Source organism: Leuresthes tenuis, unplaced genomic scaffold (genome assembly GCF_036924035.1).
Source record: "Leuresthes tenuis unplaced genomic scaffold, fLeuTen1.0.hap1 SCAF_4, whole genome shotgun sequence".
Taxonomy (NCBI): domain Eukaryota; kingdom Metazoa; phylum Chordata; class Actinopteri; order Atheriniformes; family Atherinopsidae; genus Leuresthes; species Leuresthes tenuis.
This window is the reverse complement of record NW_027325358.1, coordinates 21,747,140-21,774,479: the sequence shown is the minus strand read 5'-3', so window position 1 is coordinate 21,774,479 and position 27,340 is coordinate 21,747,140. Positions and strand designations below refer to the sequence as shown.

Sequence of the window (27,340 nt, the reverse complement as noted above, 5' to 3'; positions counted from 1 at the left end):
GCAACATTAACAAAGAATTGGTGATACTTTTGAAAATGATTACAGGTTAGGAACAGGAGAAAGATAATTTAAGAGATCACACTACAAACATGCATAAGTAACAAGAGCAATTGTATGGTAAAGTGAAACTGAACATCTAGGTAAAACTCCCACTTTATATGTCAACCTTAGAATGAGGGTACTTAATAGATAAAATATAACCTGTGTCAAGCTTGTAGTATAAAGTCACTTGTATCATGCTTATCTCGGTGACTTGCAGATGGAGGGTATTTCTATAATGGAAATTTGACAGAACAAATGAGAAAGAGGTTGAAAGACTGAAGGGCAGATCTGTTGTCAAGAAACAACAAACTTACTGTGTATAAATAAAAGTAGAAGTAGCTAGGGCTGTTTTTTCTTTTACATAATAATCCCCCTCCTGTTTCTATATTGGCCACAGACTGACACTTTAGTAACTTAAAAATAATTGGAATTTAAGCCATTTCAACACTGAATCAGGTTTGTCAACATTCAAGTGGATTACAAGAACAGCTTCAAGGTCTCCTCTGTATTTCTGCATTTGTTTAACGTACACACCTCGTCAAGACTGTATCTTAATGTTATCTTAAAATTATATGAGTGTAATCTGTCATATCATGCATTTGTCCAATTTTACTTTGAATCATAAATTATTAACCCGATCATTTATCATAAACATTCAAATGAAATCTCTGTGACCTCCATTGTTGTTGATAAAGTATTGAACCACGTTAGCATATAGGCAACCTTTGTGTAAATGTTACAACCATTACACGCAAAGTTGTTTATTTTTAATCTTAGAAATATATTTACCAACTAAACATCTTCAGCAGTCAAGGTTTTATATACAGCTCACAAGTTAAAGGTGATTATAGCATTTATAGAGTAATTTATAGAGTAAGTAGATACAGTCATGTGGGCTCCAAAGTTTGGATGTAGTTGACCACTTCACAGGTAATTACCCCGATTCCTCATGGCTGACCTTTTATTGTTAAAAGGTTTTGGCATAATAAAACAACAAAAATCTGAATCCACATAGATTAAAACTAAACCAGTATATGTTCATATTTCACCATTTGAAACTCTAAACTAGCAACAACAATCCAGCAACAGCAAAATATCACATAAATAAAGGAAACAAAAAAGGGCAGAAGCTATGTGGCCATATCTGCCATGGGAACATGACGGCAGATAAAATTATACTTAATGCAGTGCACGACAAAGGTGAGAACAGAGTTGTTGAACGCACAACTGTCTGCACAAAGGCCAAAACAAAAGTTCAACCTATATAACAGCTGCTCTCCTCTGCCTTTCTGCTGTGCAAATTTAATAATTAATTAATTCCATCCTTGGAGGTCAGCTGGCAGACTGCTCTCTTTTTCACTATTATTTATTCTACTCTGAAATCTATTCCTGTTTTGGTCAGCCTGGAAGGTTGATGCACGGTTCCAAACATATATATAACTATACATGTCTGTAGCTGTTTATTGTACATATTGTATTTATGCCTGACAGGTGCAGAAATTATAGAAAGGTGTGTGGCTTCTGCCGGACTGCTGGATGCATGCTGTCATGATTCAGCACAACATGTTCACTGTTGACAAAAGCGTTGTTAATTCATCAGTTAAAAGAGCTTCATTCACTTCATTTCACAGCTAAAAACATCAACATGATGATGGACTTCACAGCTGATGTGATCCCATCACAAGCTATTTTGATTTCCTTACTCTGAAATCAGAACTTAACTCCCAGTTTCCTGGTATGTTTCCTGCAACAGACACACCCTCTTACATTTACCGACAGAACACTCTTCCTCAATCTGCAGGCGCTGGAAAAAGTATGAGGGGGAGGGGGGGGAGCTTTTGTGATAACTTGTTGACTTACATTTCATTGATGCTAAGCTAATACACTATCATGTCCACAATAATTTCTCCAGACTATCTAGAGGCACGGTAACAGTTGAAAGTGTTTATTCAGTTTTAATTACTTTGTTTATTTTTTTTTTTTTAATGTTGCGTCACTGTAAGTAGCTTATTTACAGACTGATTCAAGAACGTACAAATGATCATTTGGACATGCAGCCTACAATTCAGACCATCAATACAAATCATTTGTGGGTATTGTCCAAACAGTCAATGCACTGGACAGGTCTAAACATTTGACCATTAAGATTCTGAGATTTGTGCGTCATCCAAATTGGTGTTGGAACGGACAGTCAGAGGACTAATAGACTTGTACAATTGGCTCTGGCGATATCATAGTTGTAGCTGGATGAGAAAGCCAGAAAAATGTTGTGAAAGTAGTCTCACTATTCATTAACAGCATATCTTATTCTAATCAGAATGATAGCATAGTAATATATCTGTTACTTAAAATGAGAAATTAACTTAGTTACTGTTGCTAGGCATATTGTAAAGCACGTCAAACATCTGAATTGTCTCTTATGCAATGCAGTAATCTTTTACGTCACAGGGATGACGCATTGTAAAAACCACAATGCCATTCGTTTCAAATAAGAATGCTTCAAGAAATTAGTGTCTAAAATTAGCTGTGTTTACATATCTCTTCTTTTGTGAAAAGCTGCAAACCATGTAGAGAATATGCATCTCAGTCAATGAAGTTTAAATACAATCTAATTATATAAATACTAATCTAATTATATAATTACTACAATTGCACAACGTGTAAAAAATCAAAACTATTATACTTTATTTTGTAGCAAAACACATGGCTGACACTGTAAATAATACTGGTTGTTCTATAAATAAAAGCAGAACACCAACAATGTCTTTGCAACTACCTCTGATTGTAATGGCACACTGGTTGATAATTGGCTTTATTTTATATTTGAGAGAAGAAAAGTCTTGTCCATCTACAAATAATTGGACAGTGTTGTAATTTCATCAATTTTACCTCTACATATCAACTCACTGGTTTTGAAATGAAATAGTTGATATGCGATTTATGTGTATCTTTAGATTTAATTCAAGTGGTGGAATGATAATTAAGAAATTATTCAATTAACTGTTTAATTCCGCATTCAATTCCATTACAGACATTTTTAGAGGATCTCTGTTTGCACAGCTCTAAAGTCACTGAACTAATCCAAATAATTATCCCTAAAATGACTATTTTTAACATGTGCATACAAACCCTTTGAATTTGGGGTTTCTTTTTGATGACCATGACTACCTTAACATTGTTCATCAGGTATTGGCGTGCACTGCCTTAGCCATAACTGCTTTCTTTTGGTGGCCATATATGCCTGACTGATGATCAAGCATACTTTTTTTTCTAATTTTTTCTTGTCATTCTGGTAAAAATTAAATATTTAGCATAAACTCCAGAATTTGAATATACTTAATGTGTAATGAAATATTATTATTGGTATATATACAAGTTAATAGAAATGATGAAATAAAATAAGTAACAAAAGCAAAAAGTGCAACAACTGACTCCCAGGTGTAAAAAGATTTTTTGGAAATCCCAATCACACAATGTTTGGGATTTGTGCTTGACAATCCCACAAGTGAAACTGCATGAATGCTGTTTGCTCACTAAACAACAGTGGCATTTAAATCAAACCTACGTCAGCATACCCCCCCCTCCCCCGGATTGTAAGTTGCGCTCCACTTAAATTTTTTTTACACAAAAAAATTTAAACCAGTCGAACAAGTTCTGTGAGAAGTTTCTGCCACTTAAAAAACCTCAGCCACAGACAACTCTTCACTTCCATCATTTGTGCCAAGAAGGAAAGGTGTCTGTTCCCATCTTAGTGTTTGGGCAAATCATCCACAGGTTGTTGAGAATATAAGAGCATTTCTACACACTTGGACTCCACTGGGGTAAGAAAGTCTTTAAATTTGAATAACTATTTATAACCGAAAATGTAACATGATTAAGGATTATAAATTACTTTGCATCCAGCAACTTTTTATTTGCAAACGTTTGAAATGATGTCAGTGAACAGCAGATTTAGCTTTTTATTTCAAATCTTAATGGTTCAATAACTGTCTTTCAAATGTTTTCTGTATAACTGTTTGTTGAATTTAATTCAAGCTCAAACTTTTGATCTGAAATTGTAATTTCTGCAATGTGTGCTTTACTTTTCCACTTTTTAGGTATTTTATCAAATACACCTCTAATTTTTATTGGTTCATTGCACCATAGATTCCAACAACAAAAAATGTCAAAAAGCAACAAATTCATTTTGAAAATATCCCTTGTATTTGAGGATTTTACAGTTAAACCTACAGCATATATTTGAGGTGTACTTGTGCACTATGTGTACATTGATATGTACATTGACAGATTGCAATGCTTTGGTTGTCAGGGTGTGGCTGCTCTTGGAGCACCATTGTGCTCTGCCTATGGGATGCAATGAGTATATTAGGTTTATTAGGTTTAATCATACAATTGCAACTTACTGTAAAAATGTGTAGAACAGAAAAAGAGAGCTGTACTATGAAGCAAATGGCATTGAAGATCTAAAATATTTTGGTCACAAGTGATCTTGAATGTGCAACGTTAAAGTCAGAAGGTTTAAGGAATGTGAAGAATGTTTTTTGACTGACATTATAAGGCGTACAAAAAAAATGCAACAAAAAGTGGCAGAGTCAGTCCTCTAATACATTGTAGTGGCAAACATATGCCACCAGAGGCCAGTTATGATACAGCAAACTGGTGAGTTACGTTGGCAGCCAAACTAAAATACACTCCTGTACAGCCAGATAGTTTCTACCCTGTGTTTGAAATACTTTGGATTAAGATCCAGTGATACAGGGGAGCCAGTAAACCCAAATTAATATGTGTGTGTTAATTGTTACAAAGGGTTATGGTGAAAGGAAGTAACTATCAATCTCTATTGTGCATCTGTGTTACAAGTGCAGAACTTTGCAAAGTTCAATTAAAGCCAGAAAGTCATTATACCCTTGAGAGTTATGTGTCTTAATGATTAACTAAAATATTATCCAATACATTTGAACTGTTTTTTAATGTCCTGATCAAAAGCTGGCATAACATGTTGTCATTATTGCTATCCAACTGATTTCTGATTATTGGTTATTATTTTATGACTTGTAGATGAAATATTTAGTTGGACAGACACTGGACTTTAATCCACATGAAATATAGTTACCGAGAGTAGCAAAATATCTTACAACATGGTATGATGGTGTTCCTAAATTCTGACCCCGTAAAAGAAATTGTTCAGACAAATTCTAGGTCTCACAGAAAGTGGATACACCTGCGGATGGAATCTTGAATAGCAACTGTAGATGTAGATGTGGCACTGCTATGTCAGATAGAGGAGGAGTTTCACAAACTTGTCTCACTGGAATGTTGGCATAATCAATTCCAAACATCTCACAATGTGTAAGAGAAGTAAATCTATGAGTTAACAAGTGAGTCAATGTCAAGGATAGAAACCTGGGAAAGTACAGTCACTGAATAAAAAGTGCTCTTTTTTGTCGTTATATCTGTATTAATTGTGCCTTCTAAAACTGATAATGGTTGAGATGAATTGGAACAATATATATACTTTAGGCAGTTGTATGTTTTATAAAAATGGCAATGAGACAAGAGTAAACTGACTTAAGCTTTATTTTCATATTGCTTGCATGCAAGCAGAATACAGATATCCTAGATGAAAGTAACCAAATATGCATTAACAGGACAGTGAAAATTCTCCTTTTAACATGTTTTGAGAGCACAGTATGTTAAAATGGTTTCAATATGCATTTTTTTCAACAAATGAAAATGCATTCATTGTTTAACAGGAGGCAGACACTCAGACGATGGAACTTCTCGTATTCCTTCTGTTAGCAGGTAATTGTTGGCTTGCATGTCTCACTGTATGTCTGATTGTGTATGTGTGTGTGTGAGAATTGTGATTGTTAAAGAGAGAGAGAGAGAGAGAGAGAGAGAGAGAGAGAGAGAGAGAGAGAGAGAGGGTAACAACAGTATCTAGTATTAGACTGAAATTATTCATCAGTTGTGTTTTTGTCTTTAGGGCTGGTCGGAACAACATCAGCTCAAAGTAACGCTATGACCACAACACCAGGTAATGTAAACAAAAGTTTCAGTTATGATAATAATAATAATAACAATAATAATAATAATAATAATAATAATAATAATAATAATAATAATAATAATAATAATAATAATAATAATAATAATAATAATAATAATAACAATAACAATAATAATAATAATAATAATAATAATAATAATAATAATAATAATAATAAATTATTTGGTCAAACCAAGGGGAAAACATTTTCAGTATCATCCTTGAGATCCGTATTATCTCTTATACATTATCCTACCTTTTTTTTTGTTATATTGGGATTTCTGTATCAGTTTTATGAGGCAGGATCAAATGCTACAGCACATCATGTTATTTAGAAAATTCCAAAAAAAGAGTCTCAATAGTGTTAAACAATATGCTCATGTGTCTATTAAACAATGAGATTACAGTGATGTAGTATAATTTTTCTGAATATGTGCCACCAGAGGCCAGTTATGTCACTGGTGAAACAGTCCCGTATAACAGTGTCCACCATACACTTTTTGGAGTTTTGTAGTACTCAACATATGCCACCAGAGGTCAGTAAAGATACAGCAAACTGGTGAAACAGGTTGGCAGCACAGCTGAAAATACACTCATGCACTGCCAGACAGTCCACACCCTGTGTTTATAATACTAATGATTAAATCTAATGGTCCAGAGGAGCCAGTCAGCTTAATTAGCTATGTGTGTTAATTGCTACTGAAGAGTTATGGTGAAAGCAAGCAACTATCAAGCTGTTATTGTCCATTGTGCCTTACAAATATACCTCAGAACTTTGCTATAGAAGCTATACCTCTCTTCTTGACCAAAATATTTAAGAGAAAGCTGTCCTAGCATTTAGCTATAATATTATCCAACAATTTCACACTAGTTTAACAATGTAGGATAAGGATAGAGATAACTGATATGAATTATTCAGCATGTTTTTTTTTATCTTTCCAGTTAGGCTAAAACCTATACCAAACATCCATTCAGTTTATTCCCCATCATAGAAAGCAATAGAAACATTTAAAAAAATGCTTTTTACAAGAAAATGATTTACTTTTAAGAGTTCTACAACACAACTTTTGTAAAATGTAAGTTATATCAGTAAGTCTTGTCCAAGTAATTGACATATACTATACTATTTGAATATGAAAAACTGCTATTAATTAAAATTGACATAAACATTCCCTTTTTGTTCTGTAATAATAAGGAATACTAAGGAAATAATAAGGAATAAAAGGAAAGACTATATATATATATATATATATATATATATATATATGTATATATGACCTTTTCAGTGTAAATTTAAATTTAAATCCATATATTAAATTCATATAGTAAAAAAGATCTTACATCATATCTTAACTTAACTTCTCTCTGTTTAAATTTTGTTCATGTCACACAATAAATACAACTTCATCACCTGTCAAAACAACGTCCTCCCTGGTCAATGCAACTTTGGCAACAGCCAACACAACTTCATCCACGATGAACACAACGTCATCATCAATCAACACAACTTCATCGTTAAACACAACCTCATCATCAATCAACACAACTTCATCGTTAAACACAACCTCATCAACAGTCAACACAACTTCATTACCGGTCAACACAACCTCATCAACAGTCAACACAACTTCATCGGTCAATGCAACTTTGGCAACAGTCAACGCAAATTCCTCCACGGTGAACACAACTTCATCATCAGTCGACACAACCTCATCACCGGTCAACACAACTTCATCAACAGTCAACACAACTTCATTACCGGTCAACACAACTTCATCAACAGTCAACACAACTTCATCAACAGTCAACACAACTTCATCGGTCAATGCAACATTGGCAACAGTCAATGCAAATTCATCCACGGTGAACACAACTTCATCACCAGTCAACACAACTTCATCACCGGTCAACACAACTTCATCAACAGTCAACACAACTTCACTGTTTAACACAACCTCATCAGCAGTCAATACAACCTCATCACCTGTCAACACAACCTCATCAGCAGTCAACACAACCTCATCCCCTGTCAACACATCTTCATCGCCGGTCAGCACAACTTCATCACCAGTCAACGTCTCAATTCCAGCAGAGGGTACGATAACGCCACAACTGAATCTAATGTCTTTAACAATCAATTCAACATCATTAGACATTAAGGGGAAGGTGTGCAACGTATAGAGAGCATGCATTGTGGTCCATATATGCAGGAATACAGGAAATGTCCCCACACACACACATCATACAGTATCACAGGACACAGCAATTTATTTTTTTGCTTGTTTGTTTGTTAGTTTCTCTATCACACACACCACACATTCACACACCAATGGACACACTAGGAGCAACATGGGGTTCAGAATCTTGTCTGAGGACACTTCAACTTGTCTCGGGAAGCTAGAGTTCATTATTATTTAAGGGGATATTTCTTTGGCCCTAGTCTTTAATAACTTTTGTAGTTTACACAAAAGAAAGAATGTATGATTTTGAAACAAAAATCTCGTAAGTGTATCAAAGACAAAACAAATCTATACCACAATATTTGAACAAAGTCTTGGTATGATCAAAAAATGCTATTTAGTTGGTTCTACTGCATGCAACTAAAGGTTTTAGATGAAGAGCCAACTTCTGCCCTGTATTGTCCTTGGAGGTCATTGTCATTACAGGTCCATCTTCAGGTTATCTAAATTCTCCAAAAGTCATATCATTATAGCCAGCTGATGTCATTTTCTGCAACCTCATTGCCTTTTAATGAAAACTCAACAGGAAATTCAACTTCATCAACAATGAACTCAGCCTCGCCATCAGTCAGTACAATGTCACAACAGCCACCAACAGCCATCACAAATTCATCTTCAGGTAAGTCATATTATCATAGCCAGCTGATGTAATTTTCTGCAACCTCATTGCCTTTTAATGCAAACTCAAAAGTAAATTCAACTTCATCACCAATCATCAACACAATCTCGCCAAATGTCAGCTTGACCTCACTTTCTCCAGCAACCACACTATTAATAGGTAGCTGAATTTCAGCGACAAGTTCTGTCTCTTAATTTTTCTTGAATTTCTCAACAAACATGAAATAGTCAGAAAGCAATGTCTATATGCAGCCTTTTTTATAGATGCACTTTGTATTAGTTTAGAACACCCATAGCAGCTCAAAAGAAAAACAACAAAAAAGCTTGAATATATATATATATATATATATATATGACATATATTAACTGTTCTATCATTTTATTATGAGTGGTTATGGAAACTCCCCATTACTACATTTCTTTGACTGACTTTTTTTCTAACATTATGTAACCTAAACTCTACTCCATGAAGCCTCAGCACCAGTCAGTACAACCAAACTACCAACAAATGCCACGTCATCTCCTATTAACTTGACCACACAACTTCTAAACATGACCTCACCACCGGTCAGCCCAACCACACAACCAAACAACTTCACATCACCTCATCTGAACATCACATCATTACCAACCGATTCCACCTCAACAATTCTCAATGTAACGTCACTACCACTCAACCAGACCTCACCACCGGTCAGCCCAACCACACAACCAACCAACATCACATCACCACCACTCAACATGACTTCACCACCGGTTAATTCAACCTCACCACAAGTCACCACAACGCCACTGCCAGGTATAAATGAAAATGAAAACAAATTATTTGATGAAACTCTTATTTGTAAGTATCAAAACAAACAAAAAAAAAAAACAACACTAAATGTCTTCTTATTTAAAAATGTAAAAGCCTGATTACTTGTATTTGGTTTGCAAAACTGTTCTAAAACCTATTCTATAGGTAGCTGAATTCCAGCGACACGTACTGTCTCTTACACATCTCCAAAAAAAAAGCCTGAATATATAAAATATATACACTTATATATGATGAATATGATATATATATATATATATATTATATATCACATATATCATGTATCATCCATGTGAATTTCAGTATGTATATTTGTTTTTATAATTTTGTTCTTTCAAATAATACAACCTCACTACCACACATTATGACAACAGCCACTGCAATGCCAGCGAATTAAATTTTTGCCTCAGTCAATTTACTGTATCACTGAATCTCCTATAATAAGGTTACCTAAACTTTGCCTGTATGCCTGTTATTATCAGTTTAATAACACATTTCATCACTATTTCATAAACTGCCCCACCACCCACAACAACATCTCCTCTTGTGAATGCATCTCCACTAGCAGAGTAAGAACTATCTGGCTTCACTAGTAGTTCATAACTACCCAATGCAACATCACCACCAGCCATTATGTCATCACAGAAACTCAACATTATCTCATTGAATAAAATCAGTCATTATTTAACCTATTTTGCATTCATCATGTGCATTTTGAGGGAAATGTCTTTAGTTGTTGAAATTTTTCTCATTTTTAGGTCCAACTACAACACCTGCCCCACCGCCAGAGCCCACAATTTCTTTGGGATTTAGCTTGCAAGAAACCTTTACTGACGAACTTTTAAACAATTCATCACCAGAGTTCAAGGAATTAGAAACTCAAGTAACTTCTGCGGTAAGTTTGTATTCCTTTGTATTCGGCATATTCAGAAGGTCGTCATTTTTTCTTCCAAAAGGACTACATTTTGCACACCCTCAAACTCGGGAAAATCACAAGAAAAATGACATGGTTAACGTCAATAACTAAGACGTCATTATGACTGAAAAGGGATAGGCTGACTTCTTTTTTCAGGCAGTAATGATCATACACTCACACATAAAAAAAAAACATGCAGAAAAAGATGCAACAATTTTAACTGATGGACTTTCTTTCTTCACACAGCTCAACAATGTCTATTCACAAAAATTTGGGGATGCCTTCAATCGCACCATCGTCAAAAGCTTCAGGTATGCGATCTCTCTCTTTTTTATGTTTTTTATCTTGGGTTGAAAACAGATGCATAATGTACTTTAGTTTTGCTTTTCTAATGAACAAAAAAAGACATTGTAGACATGAGAAAACAACTATATGATTAAATAATTCCATTTAATCTGTTGTTTTCGGTCAGATTACAGATCGCATTCAGTTATTCGAATCTGTAACAAATGTTTTTCACAGGAGTGGATCTATTGTGGCAGATGTTGAGCTGGTATTCAATGAAGTAGAGTCACTTCCAAATGCCAGTGCAGCTGCTGAAACTTTAGTGGAAGCTGCTAGTAGTGGTAGCTTCAACTTGTCTGTCAATACATCATCTATCGTAGCCAGAGGTAAGGCAGTTGTTTTTATTTCCTCAAATGCAAAAGATTCATCTCTGTGATTAGAATATAGCACCAATTGTGTAATTGGAAATATGTAATTTTCAGTTGTAGAGACACCAACTGAAGCTCCAGTCACCACTGCACCTTCAACAGGTAAAAAAATAATTTATATATTTATATATATCACCACCACTGAATGCAACTTCACCACCACTCAACATGACATCACCACCACTCAATGCAACATCTTCAACAGCCAGTGCAACTTCACCACCACTGAATGTAACTTCACCACCACTCAACATGACATCACCACCAGTCAACATGACATCACCACCACTCAACATGACATCACCACCAGTCAACATGACATCACCACCACTCAACATGACATCACCACCACTCAATACAACATCTTCAACAGCCAGTGCAACTTCACCACCACTCAACATGACATCACCACTACTCAACATGACATCACCACCACTCAACATGACATCACCACCAGTCAACATGACATCACCACCACTCAATGCAACTTCACCACCACTCAACATGACATCACCACCAGTCAACATGACATCACCACCAGTCAACATGACATCACCACCAGTCAACATGACATCACCAGCGCTCAATTTAACTTCTCCAACAGCCAGTGCTACTTCACCACCAGTCAACATGACATCACCAGCACTCCATGCAACTTCTCCAACAGTCAACATGACATCACCAGCACTCAATGCAACTTCTCCAACAGCCAGTGCTACTTCACCACCACTGAATGTAACTTCACCACCAGTCAACATGACATCACCAGCACTCCATGCAACTTCACCACCAGTCAACATGACATCACCAGCACTCCATGCAACTTCTCCAACAGTCAACATGACATCACCAGCACTCAATGCAACTTCTCCAACAGCCAGTGCTACTTCACCACCACTGAATGTAACTTCACCACCAGTCAACATGACATCACCAGCACTCCATGCAACTTCACCACCAGTCAACATGACATCACCAGCACTCCATGCAACTTCACCACCAGTCAACATGACATCACCACCGGTTAATTCAACCTCACCTCAAGTCACCACAACGCTACTGCCAGGTATAAATGAAAATGAAAACAAATCATTTGATGAAACTCTTATTTGTAAGTATCAAAACAAACAAAAAAAAAAAACAACACTAAATGTCTTCTTATTTAAAAATTTAAAAGCCTGATTACTTGTATTTGGTTTGCAAAACTGTTCTAAAACCTGTTCTATAGGTAGCTGAATTCCAGCGACACGTACTGTCTCTTACACATCTCCAAAAGAAAAGCCTGAATATATAAAATATATACACTTATATATGATGAATATGATATATATATATTATATATCACATATATCATGTATCATCCATGTGAATTTCAGTATGTATATTTGTTTTTATAATTTTGTTCTTTCAAATAATACAACCTCACTACCACACATTATGACAACAGCCACTGCAATGCCAGCGAATTAAATTTTTGCCTCAGTCAATTTACTGTATCACTGAATCTCCTATAATAAGGTTACCTAAACTTTGCCTGTATGCCTGTTATTATCAGTTTAATAACACATTTCATCACTATTTCATAAACTGCCCCACCACCCACAACAACATCTCCTCTTGTGAATGCATCTCCACTAGCAGAGTAAGAACTATCTGGCTTCACTAGTAGTTCATAACTACCCAATGCAACATCACCACCAGCCATTATGTCATCACAGAAACTCAACATTATCTCATTGAATAAAATCAGTCATTATTTAACCTATTTTGCATTCATCATGTGCATTTTGAGGGAAATGTCTTTAGTTGTTGAAATTTTTCTCATTTTTAGGTCCAACTACAACACCTGCCCCACCGCCAGAGCCCACAATTTCTTTGGGATTTAGCTTGCAAGAAACCTTTACTGACGAACTTTTAAACAATTCATCACCAGAGTTCAAGGAATTAGAAACTCAAGTAACTTCTGCGGTAAGTTTGTATTCCTTTGTATTCGGCATATTCAGAAGGTCGTCATTTTTTCTTCCAAAAGGACTACATTTTGCACACCCTCAAACTCGGGAAAATCACAAGAAAAATGACATGGTTAACGTCAATAACTAAGACGTCATTATGACTGAAAAGGGATAGGCTGACTTCTTTTTTCAGGCAGTAATGATCATACACTCACACATAAAAAAAACATGCAGAAAAAGATGCAACAATTTTAACTGATGGACTTTCTTTCTTCACACAGCTCAACAATGTCTATTCACAAAAATTTGGGGATGCCTTCAATCGCACCATCGTCAAAAGCTTCAGGTATGCGATCTCTCTCTGTTTCTTATCTTGGGTTGAAAACAGATGCATAATGTACTTTAGTTTCGCTTTTCTAATGAACAAAAAAAGACGTAGACATGAGAAAACAACTATATGATTAAATAATTCCATTTCATTTGTTGTTTTCGGTCAGATTACAGATCGCATTCAGTTATTCGAATCTGTAACAAATGTTTTTCACAGGAGTGGATCTATTGTGGCAGATGTTGAGCTGGTATTCAATGAAGTAGAGTCACTTCCAAATGCCAGTGCAGCTGCTGAAACTTTAGTGGAAGCTGCTAGTAGTGGTAGCTTCAACCTGTCTGTCAATACATCATCTATCGTAGCCAGAGGTAAGGCAGTTGTTTTTATTTCCTCAAATGCAAAAGATTAATCTCTGTGATTAGAATATAGCACCAATTGTGTAATTGGAAATATGTAATTTTCAGTTGTAGAGACACCAACTGAAGCTCCAGTCACCACTGCACCTTCAACAGGTAAAAAAATTATTTATATATTTATATATATCACCACCACTGAATGCAACTTCACCACCACTCAACATGACATCACCACCACTCAATGCAACATCTTCAACAGCCAGTGCAACTTCACCACCACTCAACATGACATCACCACTACTCAACATGACATCACCACCACTCAACATGACATCACCACCACTCAATGCAACTTCACCACCACTCAACATGACATCACCACCACTCAATGCAACTTCTCCAACAGCCAGTGCTACTTCACCACCACTCAACATGACATCACCACCACTAAATGCAACATCTTCAACAGCCAGTGCAACTTCACCACCACTCAACATGACATCACCACTACTCAACATGACATCACCACCACTCAACATGACATCACCACCACTCAATGCAACTTCACCACCACTCAACATGACATCACCACCACTCAATGCAACTTCTCCAACAGCCAGTGCTACTTCTCCACCACTCAACATGACATCACCACCACTCAACATGACATCACCACCACTCAATGCAACTTCACCACCACTCAACATGACATCACCACCACTCAACATGACATCACCACCAGTCAACATGACATCACCACCACTCAACATGACATCACCACCACTCAATGCAACTTCACCACCAGTCAACATGACATCACCACCACTGAATGCAACTTCTCCAACAGTCAACATGACATCACCAGCACTCAATGCAACTTCTCCAACAGCCAGTGCTACTTCACCAGCACTCAATGCAACTTCACCACCAGTAAACATGACATCACCAGCACTGAATGTAACTTCACCACCAGTCAACATGACATCACCACCACTGAATGTAACTTCACCACCAGTCAACATGACATCACCACCACTCAATGCAACTTCTCCAACAGTCAACATGACATCACCAGCACTCAATGCAACATCACCACCAGTCAACATGACATCACCAGCACTCAATGCAACTTCTTCAACAGTCAATGTCACCTCAGTGCCACCATTGTCCACCATGTCTCCTACAGGTAATAGGTCATTTAGTGTCTCCCATAGCTAATACATTCATTTCAATTGATTTTACAGTGGAAAAATAAAACAGAATGAGATTATTAAGAATAATTCATTAATCATGTGTAATATAATATCATCACCAAGATCTGTCTCATCTCTAGCTGCAGGTATTATTATTCTAAACTTGCAAAATTACAGACATGTTAATATGTAATGTTTATGTAATTCATTTTACTTCCCCTCCAGCAGTTACCACACCTGTTACTATGACCGTAACCACTGCCGCACCACCAGAAACAAGGGTCAACTTGGGATTTAGCCTGCAACAAAACTTTACTTCTGGACTTGGAAACAGTGATTCTGATGAGTTCAAGACATTAGCAAAAACAGTACAAGATGCTGTGAGTATACATTTCTTGTTGTCATTGATCTTGTGCTAAATAAAATAAATGTGATTTTTTTATTTTTGCATTTTTGATATTGCAATATTACAGAATGGTAGTGAAGTGTAATGCAGCATAGTGTAGTTACAGCAGTTCTCTCACATTTCTCAACCTTTAAATTAGATAAAATTTCAACTTCTTGTCGGTTTAATTTTTATAGCTGGATTCCATCTATAAGGCAAGATTTGGCATCAGTTTCCTGCGATCTCTCATCAAAGCTTTCAGGTACATGGCATCATGTGAAGGGCAATAATTATCAAGGCGATACTATACACATTAAATTAGTTATAATATACCCTTATCCAAATATATGATAGTCATGGATGTATTTTCTAAAAAAGGCTTCAAGTTCTAAAAAAATTATGTTTCTCTTCAAAACGATTGCACATTTGCTTTATTGAGAATTTTTTCAATTTGAAACATCCATGTTTATTATAATTTGACAGTCAGCTGTCTAAATGATACACAATGATAAAATAATTATTCCTCTTACAGTCGAGGTTCGGTTGTGGTAGATGCTGATCTGATATTCCGTAATGCAACCTCAGTCCCAGAAAACACTGAGGTGGCAAACACTCTGCTGGAAGCAGTCAACAATTCCAACTCCAACTTCAGTCTACCAGTGAATACAACGACCATTGTTGCAACAAGTGAGTTTCTTCTTTATTCATTTAATTTTTTTTTATATTTTGTGGTACTATGAAATACAGTGAGCAAGTGAAATGTATCACTGCACCATGGGCTGTTACCAAGCTTATAGCTATTACATCTACGAGAATAATGTGTTTTCTTTGTCTTGGCAGGAGTGGTTGTGACCACAGTTGTGCCTACTACATCAGTGAGTTCAACTATGTCACCAGGTAATAACATGACATCTGTTACAGTTTTACTGATTAATTCAACAAATCTCATCTTACACATCATGTTTTAAAGGAATTGTAAAACCAGTTTAATCCCCTTTGGGGTGTATGTGGAATATTCTGAATGAGAGCAAGCTGTGGTTATAAACATTGACTCACAGTTGTAAGACAAATACAGTATTTGTGGTGAAGTAAATATTTATTTATTAACAAAAATAATTCCACCACCAGTTGCGCAAACTTCACCACCACTCAATGCAACTTCACCCACAGTCAACATGACATCAGCACCACTCAATGCAACTTCTCCACCACTCAACATGACATCAGCACCACTCAATGCAACTTCTCCACCACTCAACATGACATCACCACCACTCAATGCAACTTCTCCACCACTCAACATGACATCACCACCACTCAATACAACTTCTCCACCACTCAACATGACATCACCACCACTCAATACAACTTCTCCACCACTCAACATGACATCACCACCACTCAATACAACTTCTCCACCACTCAACATGACATCACCACTACTGAATGCAACTTCTCCAACAGTCAACATGACATCACCACCACTCAATACAACTTCTCCACCACTCAACATGACATCACCACCACTCAATACAACTTCTCCACCACTCAACATGACATCACCACCACTCAATGCAACTTCTCCACCAGTCAACATGACATCACCAGCACTCAATGCAACTTCTCCAACAGCCAGTGCTACTTCACCAACAATCAACATGACATCACCACCACTCAATGCAACTTCTCCAACAGTCAACTTGACATCACCACCACTCAATGCAACTTCTCCAACAGTCAACTTGACATCACCACCACTCAATGCAACTTCTCCAACAGTCAACATGACATCACCAGCACTCAGTGCAACTTCTCCAACAGTCAACATGACATCACCAGCACTCAATGCAACTTCTTCAACAGTCAATGTCACCTCAGTGCCACCATTGTCCACCATGTCTCCTACAGGTAATAGGTCATTTAGTGTCTCCCACAGCTAATACATTCATTTCAACTGATTTTACAGTGGAAAAATAAAACAGAATGAGATTATTCAGAATAATTCATTCATCATGTGTAATATAATATCATCACCAAGATCTGTCTCATCTCTAGCTGCAGGTATTATTATTCTAAACTTGCAAAATTACAGACATGTTAATATGTAATGTTTATGTAATTCATTTTACTTCCCCTCCAGCAGTTACCACACCTGTTACTATGACCGTAACCACTGCCACACCACCAGAAACAAGGGTCAACTTGGGATTTAGCCTGCAACAAGTCTTTACTTCTGGACTTGGAAACAGTGATTCTGATGAGTTCAAGACATTAGCAAAAACAGTACAAGATGCTGTGAGTATACATTTCTTGTTGTCATTGATCTTGTGCTAAATAAAATAAATGTGATTTTTTTCATTTTTGCATTTTTGATATTGCAATATTACAGAATGGTAGTGAAGTGTAATGCAGCATAGTGTAGTTACAGCAGTTCTCTCACATTTCTCAACCTTGAAATTAGATAATATTTCAACTTCTTGTCGGTTTAATTTTTATAGCTGGATTCCATCTATAAGGCAAGATTTGGCATCCGTTTCCTGCGATCTCTCATCAAAGCTTTCAGGTACATGGCATCATGTGAAGGACAGTAATTATCAAGGCGATATTAGACACATTAAATTAGTTATAATATACCCTTATCCAAATATATGATAGTCATGGATATATTTTTTAAAAAAGGCTCCAAATTCTAAAAAAATGTATGTTTCTCTTCAAAACGATTGCACATTTTCTTTATTGAGAATTTTGTCACTTTAAAACATCTACATTTATTATAATTTAATAGTCAGCTGTTTAAAAGACACAATGATAAAATAATCATTCCTCTTACAGTCGAGGTTCGGTTGTGGTAGATGCTGATCTGATATTCCGTAATGCAACCTCAGTCCCAGAAAACACTGAGGTGGCAAATACTCTGGTGGAAGCAACCAACAATTCCACCTCCAACTTCAGTCTACCAGTGAATACAACGACCATTGTTGCAACAAGTGAGTTTCTTCTTTATTCATTTAATTTTTTTTAATCTTTTGTGGTACTATGAAATACAGTGAGCAAGTGAAATGTATCACTGCACCATGGGCTGTTACCAAGCTTATAGCTATTACATCTACGAGAATAATTTGTTTTCTTTGTCTTGGCAGGAGTGGTTGTGACCACAGTTGTGCCTACCACATCAGTGAGTTCAACTATGTCACCAGGTAATAACATGACATCTGTTACAGTTTTACTGATTAATTCAACAAATCTCATCTTACACATCATGTTTTAAAGGAATTGTAAAACCAGTTTAATCCCCTTTGGGGTGTATGTGGAATATTCTGAATGAGAGCAAACTGTGGTTATAAACATTGACTGACAGTTGTAAGACAAATACAGTATTTGTGGTGAAGTAAATATTTATTTATTAACAAAAATAATTCCACCACCAGTTGTGCAAACTTCACCACCACTCAATGCAACTTCACCCACAGTCAACATGACATCAGCACCACTCAATGCAACTTCTCCACCACTCAACATGACATCAGCACCACTCAATGCAACTTCTCCACCACTCAACATGACATCACCACCACTCAATACAACTTCTCCACCACTCAACATGACATCACCACCACTCAATACAACTTCTCCACCACTCAACATGACATCAGCACCACTCAATGCAACTTCTCCACCACTCAACATGACATCACCACTACTGAATGCAACTTCTCCACCACTCAACACAACATCAGCACCACTCAATACAACTTCTCCCCCACTCAACATGACATCAGCACCACTCAATACAACTTCTCCACCACTCAACATGACATCAGCACCACTCAATACAACTTCTCCCCCACTCAACATGACATCAGCACCACTCAATACAACTTCTCCACCACTCAACATGACATCAGCACCACTCAATACAACTTCTCCACCACTCAACATGACATCAGCACCACTCAATACAACTTCTCCCCCACTCAACATGACATCAGCACCACTCAATACAACTTCTCCACCACTCAACATGACATCACCACCACTAAATGCAACTTCTCCAACAGTCAACATGACATCACCAGCACCCAATGCAACTTCTCCAACAGTCAACATGACATCACCAGCACCCAATGCAACTTCTCCAACAGTCAACATGACATCACCACCACTCAATGCAACTTCTCCAACAGTCAACATGACATCACCACCACTCAATGCAACTTCTCCAACAGTAAATGTCACCTCAGTGCCACCATTGTCCACCATGTCTCCTACAGGTAATAGGTCATTTAGTGTCTCCCATAGCTAATACATTAATTTCAATTGATTTTACACAGTGAAGAAATAGAATTGAATAAAATTAATCAAGAATAATTAATTCATCATGCGTAATACAATATCAATATTATATCAATATATAATAATATAAAACCAAGATCTGTCTCATCTCTAGCTGCAGGTATTATTATTCTAAACTTGCAAAATTACAGACATGTTAATATGTAATGTTTATGTAATTAATTTTACTTCCCCTCCAGCAGTTACCACACCTGTTACTATGACCGTAACCACTGCCGCACCACCAGAAACAAGGGTCAACTTGGGATTTAGCCTGCAACAAAACTTTACTTCTGGACTTGGAAACAGTGATTCTGATGAGTTCAAGACATTAGCAAAAACAGTACAAGATGCTGTGAGTATACATTTCTTGTTGTCATTGATCTTGTGCTAAATAAAATAAATGTGATTTTTTTATTTTTTCATTTTTGATATTGCAATATTACAGAATGGTAGTGAAGTGTAATGCAGCATAGTGTAGTTACAGCAGTTCTCTCACATTTCTCAACCTTGAAATTAGATAATACTTCAACTTCTTGTCGGTTTCATTTTTACAGCTGGATTCCGTCTATAGGGCAAGATTTGGCATCCGTTTCCTGCGATCTCTCATCAAAGCTTTCAGGTACATGGCATCATGTGACAAACAATAATTATTAAAGCAATATTAAGCCTTATAAATTAGCTATCATATACCCTTATCCAAATATCTGACAGTCATGGATGTTTTTTAAAAAAAGGCTTCAAGTTCTAAAAAATTTATGTTTCTCTTCAAAACGATTGCACATTTGCTTTATTGAGAATTTTGTTACCTTGAAAAATCCATGTTTATTATAATTTGACAATCAGCTGTCTAAATGATACACAGTGATAAAATAATAATTTCTCTTACAGTCGAGGTTCGGTTGTGGTAGATGCTGATCTGATATTCCGTAATGCAACCTCAGTCCCAGAAAACACTGAGGTGGTAGATGCTCTGGTGGAAGCAGCCAACAATTCCAGCTTCACGCTCCAGTTGAACACATCAACTGTTGTTGCATCAAGTAAGACTCCTTTTATATTAATCTGTTTTGGTCATTAGTATCTACCAGAGAAGGCAAAGCAGAATTCATTACAGTATCAAAATCTAATCGAATTACTTTAACAATTTCATTTTTTGTTTTGGTAGGAATCAATACAACACAAACTACACCAACGACAGGTAATATCATGACCCAACCACCTCATGACACTTTGACATTGTTTAGCTCAAGAGATCAAATGGTTTTATCGCCTCATGCACATAATGGACAAACAGGACCATTGCCGTTTCCTCACACTTTCATATACATGGCATATTATGAATTAAAATCAATCTGCAGTTATACTAATCACTATGAGAATGGAAGTTTTTTATGTCATCATCTTGATCTAAATGATTTCCCCACCAGTGAACCCCACATCCTCAACACTAAACATAACCTCACCAGTAGTCACCACGACTTCACCAGCACTCAATGCAACTTCACCACCAGTCAACATGACATCACCAGCACTCAATGCAACTTCACCACCACTCAACATGACATCAGCACCACTCAATGCAACTTCTCCACCACTCAACATGACATCAGCACCACTCAATGCAACTTCTCCACCACTCAACATGACATCAGCACCACTCAATACAACTTCTCCACCACTCAACATGACATCAGCACCACTCAATGCAACTTCTCCACCACTCAACATGACATCAGCACCACTCAATACAACTTCTCCACCACTCAACATGACATCAGCACCACTCAATACAACTTCTCCACCACTCAACATGACATCAGCACCACTCAATGCAACTTCTCCAACAGTCAACATGACATCACCACCACTCAATGCAACTTCTCCACCACTCAACATGACATCACCACCACTAAATGCAACTTCTCCAACAGTCAACATGACATCACCACCACTCAATGCAACTTCTCCAACAGTAAATGTCACCTCAGTGCCACCATTGTCCACCATGTCTCCTACAGGTAATAGGTCATTTAGTGTCTCCCATAGCTAATACATTCATTTCAATTGATTTTACACAGTGAAGAAATAGAATTGAATAAAATTAATCAAGAATAATTAATTCATCATGCGTAATACAATATCAATATTATATCAATATATAATAATATAAAACCAAGATCTGTCTCATCTCTAGCTGCAGGTATTATTATTCTAAACTTGCAAAATTACAGACATGTTAATATGTAATGTTTATGTAATTAATTTTACTTCCCCTCCAGCAGTTACCACACCTGTTACTATGACCGTAACCACTGCCGCACCACCAGAAACAAGGGTCAACTTGGGATTTAGCCTGCAACAAAACTTTACTTCTGGACTTGGAAACAGTGATTCTGATGAGTTCAAGACATTAGCAAAAACAGTACAAGATGCTGTGAGTATACATTTCTTGTTGTCATTGATCTTGTGCTAAATAAAATAAATGTGATTTTTTTATTTTTTCATTTTTGATATTGCAATATTACAGAATGGTAGTGAAGTGTAATGCAGCATAGTGTAGTTACAGCAGTTCTCTCACATTTCTCAACCTTGAAATTAGATAATACTTCAACTTCTTGTCGGTTTCATTTTTACAGCTGGATTCCGTCTATAGGGCAAGATTTGGCATCCGTTTCCTGCGATCTCTCATCAAAGCTTTCAGGTACATGGCATCATGTGACAAACAATAATTATTAAAGCAATATTAAGCCTTATAAATTAGCTATCATATACCCTTATCCAAATATCTGACAGTCATGGATGTTTTTTAAAAAAAGGCTTCAAGTTCTAAAAAATTTATGTTTCTCTTCAAAACGATTGCACATTTGCTTTATTGAGAATTTTGTTACCTTGAAAAATCCATGTTTATTATAATTTGACAATCAGCTGTCTAAATGATACACAGTGATAAAATAATAATTTCTCTTACAGTCGAGGTTCGGTTGTGGTAGATGCTGATCTGATATTCCGTAATGCAACCTCAGTCCCAGAAAACACTGAGGTGGTAGATGCTCTGGTGGAAGCAGCCAACAATTCCAGCTTCACGCTCCAGTTGAACACATCAACTGTTGTTGCATCAAGTAAAACTCCTTTTATATTAATCTGTTTTGGTCATTAGTATCTACCAGAGAAGGCAAAGCAGAATTCATTACAGTATCAAAATCTAATCGAATTACTTTAACAATTTCATTTTTTGTTTTGGTAGGAATCAATACAACACAAACTACACCAACGACAGGTAATATCATGACCCAACCACCTCATGACACTTTGACATTGTTTAGCTCAAGAGATCAAATGGTTTTATCGCCTCATGCACATAATGGACAAACAGGACCATTGCCGTTTCCTCACACTTTCATATACATGGCATATTATGAATTAAAATCAATCTGCAGTTATACTAATCACTATGAGAATGGAAGTTTTTTATGTCATCATCTTGATCTAAATGATTTCCCCACCAGTGAACCCCACATACTCAACACTAAACATAACCTCACCAGTAGTCACCACGACTTCACCAGCACTCAATGCAACTTCACCACCAGTCAACACAACATCAGCACCACTCAATACAACTTCTCCACCACTCAACATGACATCAGCACCACTCAATGCAACTTCTCCACCACTCAACATGACATCAGCACCACTCAATACAACTTCTCCACCACTCAACATGACATCAGCACCACTCAATGCAACTTCTCCAACAGTCAACATGACATCACCACCACTCAATGCAACTTCTCCACCACTCAACATGACATCACCACCACTAAATGCAACTTCTCCAACAGTCAACATGACATCACCAGCACCCAATGCAACTTCTCCAACAGTCAACATGACATCACCACCACTCAATGCAACTTCTCCAACAGTCAACATGACATCACCACCACTCAATGCAACTTCTCCAACAGTAAATGTCACCTCAGTGCCACCATTGTCCACCATGTCTCCTACAGGTAATAGGTCATTTAGTGTCTCCCATAGCTAATACATTCATTTCAATTGATTTTACACAGTGAAGAAATAGAATTGAATAAAATTAATCAAGAATAATTAATTCATCATGCGTAATACAATATCAATATTATATCAATATATAATAATATAAAACCAAGATCTGTCTCATCTCTAGCTGCAGGTATTATTATTCTAAACTTGCAAAATTACAGACATGTTAATATGTAATGTTTAAGTAATTAATTTTACTTCCCCTCCAGCAGTTACCACACCTGTTACTATGACCGTAACCACTGCCGCACCACCAGAAACAAGGGTCAACTTGGGATTTAGCCTGCAACAAAACTTTACTTCTGGACTTGGAAACAGTGATTCTGATGAGTTCAAGACATTAGCAAAAACAGTACAAGATGCTGTGAGTATACATTTCTTGTTGTCATTGATCTTGTGCTATATAAAATATATGTGATTTTTTTATTTTTTCATTTTTGATATTGCAATATTACAGAATGGTAGTGAAGTGTAATGCAGCATAGTGTAGTTACAGCAGTTCTCTCACATTTCTCAACCTTGAAATTAGATAATACTTCAACTTCTTGTCGGTTTCATTTTTACAGCTGGATTCCGTCTATAGGGCAAGATTTGGCATCCGTTTCCTGCGATCTCTCATCAAAGCTTTCAGGTACATGGCATCATGTGACAAACAATAATTATTAAAGCAATATTAAGCCTTATAAATTAGCTATCATATACCCTTATCCAAATATCTGACAGTCATGGATGTTTTTTAAAAAAAGGCTTCAAGTTCTAAAAAATTTATGTTTCTCTTCAAAACGATTGCACATTTGCTTTATTGAGAATTTTGTTACCTTGAAAAATCCATGTTTATTATAATTTGACAATCAGCTGTCTAAATGATACACAGTGATAAAATAATAATTTCTCTTACAGTCGAGGTTCGGTTGTGGTAGATGCTGATCTGATATTCCGTAATGCAACCTCAGTCCCAGAAAACACTGAGGTGGTAGATGCTCTGGTGGAAGCAGCCAACAATTCCAGCTTCACGCTCCAGTTGAACACATCAACTGTTGTTGCATCAAGTAAAACTCCTTTTATATTAATCTGTTATGGTCATTAGTATCTACCAGAGAAGGCAAAGCAGAATTCATTACAGTATCAAAATCTAATCGAATTACTTTAACAATTTGATTTTTTGTTTTGGTAGGAATCAATACAACACAAACTACACCAACGACAGGTAATATCATGACCCAACCACCTCATGACACTTTGACATTGTTTAGCTCAAGAGATCAAATGGTTTTATCGCCTCATGCACATAATGGACAAACAGGACCATTGCCGTTTCCTCACACTTTCATATACATGGCATATTATGAATTAAAATCAATCTGTAGTTATACTAATCACTATGAGAATGGAAGTTTTTTATGTCATCATCTTGATCTAAATGATTTCCCCACCAGTGAACCCCACATCCTCAACACTAAACATAACCTCACCAGTAGTCACCACGACTTCACCAGCACTCAATGCAACTTCACCACCAGTCAACATGACATCACCAGCACTCAACGCAACTTCACCACCAGTCAACATGACATCACCAGCACTCAATGCAACTTCACCACCAGTCACCATGACATCACCAGCACTCAATGCAACTTCAGAACCAGTCAACATGACATCACCACCACTCAATGCAACTACTTCACCTGTCAGCATGACATCACAGGCACCCAATGGTACTTCATCACCTACACTCAACATAACCTTACTTGTCGTTAGTATGACCTCACCATCACTCAATGTAACTTCCCTAACAGTAAGCATTAGCTTACCGCTGCTTCATGCAACTTCAGCACCAGTAAGCATGACATAACCACCATCTATTTCAACTTCACTATCATTATTAAAGCCTACCATTTCCACAGCAGGTAACTGATTGTCTCCATTAACCAATACATCTGTACCAGTTTTCTTTTTTCACTCACCACACAAAATTAATGTTCTAGTATACATTGGCACCGAGACCGAGACTCATTTGTAAATTTATAGTTAACAATTTCTACTAGAATTAGATTTACTTCTATTCATTGTGATTTGTCCTTGCTTCTGACACTACAGTGACTACACCTCCAACTACAGCTGGCCCATTGACAGATCCACCATTACCCGATGAGGGGACCCTGGGTCTTGAGTTTAGGCTCAACAGAATATTTAATTCAGCGCTTGCCAATAAAAGCTCAAGTGAATTTCAAGCCTTGGCTATAAATGTTACCAGAGAGGTATGATTTCCATAGAATTTACTATGATACTAAGTTTGTTGTTGTTATGCTCTGCTGCAATTAAAGTGAATATTTACTTTGTAATATTTCCTATGCAATGAGTACTAAAAGACAGAGTCATATTTTAAATTCAGCAACTGTCAATATCTGAGTAACGTCAAAATACTTTTAAAAATGTAATTAAAAGTTAATCTTAAAAAGTCTCTTTCTGGATAAAAAATTTAAAACAATGACCTCTGAATAGAGTATCATGTTACAGTATTTCTTATTTTGGTTCTCTCCATAGTTTTTTTTATACATTTTGGAGAAATCTTTCAAACCAAACAGAGGTAAACATGAATTTGTTAAAAGCTGATTTTGTCATACTTGGAATAATGTTGTCTTTCAGATTAACAACGTATGCCAAACGCTCTTTGGATCAATTTTCCGTCGCTCCATCGTTGATCAATTCACGTGAGAGAAAATTTGAATTTGACTTTTTTAAGACATATACTCGGATCTACCTTTTTATAAAGTAATTTCTATTTTTCTCTTTTCCATCACAGGAATGGATCAGTTGTCTCAAACATGACTCTAGTGTTCAATAGTAGCAGCTCGGTTCCCGCAGAAGGCAGCGCCACTACACAACTCAGTTCTGCACTTAGCAATGTGACCACCCTGGATGTTATAGACGGCAGCGTCAGAGCATGTAAGTATAGCAGTAAAACTTAATCTGTTCATTAATGTTTTATTTAGATACTTGCTACAGAAAAACATGCATTGATACACAATTGGTTTGCTTTCAGTCTCCAGAACTGAAGCTCCGACAACTGAAGCTCCGACAACTGAAGCTCCGACAACTGAAGCTCCTACAACTGAAGCTCCTACAACTGATGCTCCTACAACTGAAGCTCCGACAACTGAAGCTCCTACAACTGAAGCTCCGACAACTGAAGCTCCGACAACTGAAGCTCCGACAACTGAAGCTCCTACAACTGAAGCTCCAACAACTGATGCTGCAACCACAGCCCCAAGTACCACTGCTAATGCTCCCGATACTGCTACTACAGTAATCTTTTCACTTACAATGCTGGCTGTTG

At 36.7% G+C, this 27,340-nt stretch overlaps 2 protein-coding genes and 2 long non-coding RNA genes across 6 annotated transcripts; all 4 read left to right on the top strand.

Moving 5' to 3' along the window:
- The first annotated feature begins 3,730 nt into the window (after positions 1 to 3,730).
- LOC140306015 (uncharacterized) lies at positions 3,731 to 9,049 on the top strand. 3 transcript variants are annotated; one of them, XR_011915400.1, is made up of 4 exons: positions 3,731 to 3,863; positions 5,796 to 5,844; positions 6,029 to 6,079; positions 9,023 to 9,049. It is a non-coding gene; the product is annotated as an uncharacterized lncRNA (long non-coding RNA). The 3 variants fall into 3 exon arrangements; XR_011915401.1 differs by lacking the exon at positions 9,023 to 9,049 and adding an exon at positions 7,548 to 7,725; XR_011915399.1 differs by lacking the exon at positions 9,023 to 9,049 and adding an exon at positions 8,858 to 8,915 and having other exon boundaries at positions 3,732 to 3,863.
- Positions 9,050 to 10,522: 1,473 nt separating this feature from the next.
- Positions 10,523 to 11,496, top strand: LOC140306014 (uncharacterized). The gene is made up of 4 exons (XR_011915398.1): positions 10,523 to 10,658; positions 10,926 to 10,990; positions 11,202 to 11,350; positions 11,447 to 11,496. It is a non-coding gene; the product is annotated as an uncharacterized lncRNA (long non-coding RNA).
- A 64-nt stretch (positions 11,497 to 11,560) lies between these two features.
- On the top strand, positions 11,561 to 23,095 carry LOC140305158 (uncharacterized). The gene is made up of 24 exons (XM_072383916.1): positions 11,561 to 11,623; positions 12,001 to 12,415; positions 13,224 to 13,360; positions 13,626 to 13,690; positions 13,892 to 14,040; positions 14,137 to 14,184; positions 14,369 to 14,732; positions 14,901 to 15,214; positions 15,447 to 15,601; positions 15,804 to 15,868; positions 16,139 to 16,293; positions 16,447 to 16,503; positions 16,735 to 17,514; positions 17,747 to 17,901; positions 18,105 to 18,169; positions 18,439 to 18,593; positions 18,747 to 18,803; positions 20,139 to 20,293; positions 20,496 to 20,560; positions 20,830 to 20,978; positions 21,408 to 21,956; positions 22,218 to 22,372; positions 22,575 to 22,639; positions 22,909 to 23,095. Exons 1-24 carry the CDS (start codon positions 11,561 to 11,563, stop codon positions 23,093 to 23,095), a joined length of 4,524 nt encoding a protein of 1,507 aa, XP_072240017.1.
- A 313-nt stretch (positions 23,096 to 23,408) lies between these two features.
- LOC140305157 (uncharacterized) lies at positions 23,409 to 27,048 on the top strand. The gene is made up of 8 exons (XM_072383915.1): positions 23,409 to 23,951; positions 24,213 to 24,367; positions 24,570 to 24,634; positions 24,904 to 25,052; positions 25,479 to 25,718; positions 26,101 to 26,261; positions 26,650 to 26,714; positions 26,807 to 27,048. Exons 1-8 carry the CDS (start codon positions 23,429 to 23,431, stop codon positions 26,970 to 26,972), a joined length of 1,524 nt encoding a protein of 507 aa, XP_072240016.1. The 5' UTR covers positions 23,409 to 23,428; the 3' UTR covers positions 26,973 to 27,048.
- Positions 27,049 to 27,340: the final 292 nt, after the last annotated feature.

Bases quoted from the DNA above. Each gene is read 5' to 3' on its own strand.
- LOC140305158 (XM_072383916.1), top strand. From the start codon at position 11,561: ATGACATCACCACCACTCAATGCAACATCTTCAACAGCCAGTGCAACT. The intron at 14,733-14,900 runs CATGACATCACC...ACCAGCACTCAA, and splicing joins GCAACTTCACCACCACTCAA to TGCAACTTCTCCAACAGCCA. The intron at 20,294-20,495 runs GTGAGTATACAT...TCATTTTTACAG, and splicing joins CAAAAACAGTACAAGATGCT to CTGGATTCCGTCTATAGGGC.
- LOC140305157 (XM_072383915.1), top strand. From the start codon at position 23,429: ATGATTTCCCCACCAGTGAACCCCACATACTCAACACTAAACATAACC. The intron at 25,053-25,478 runs GTAAAACTCCTT...TAACCTCACCAG, and splicing joins ATCAACTGTTGTTGCATCAA to TAGTCACCACGACTTCACCA. The intron at 25,719-26,100 runs GTACTTCATCAC...CTGACACTACAG, and splicing joins GACATCACAGGCACCCAATG to TGACTACACCTCCAACTACA.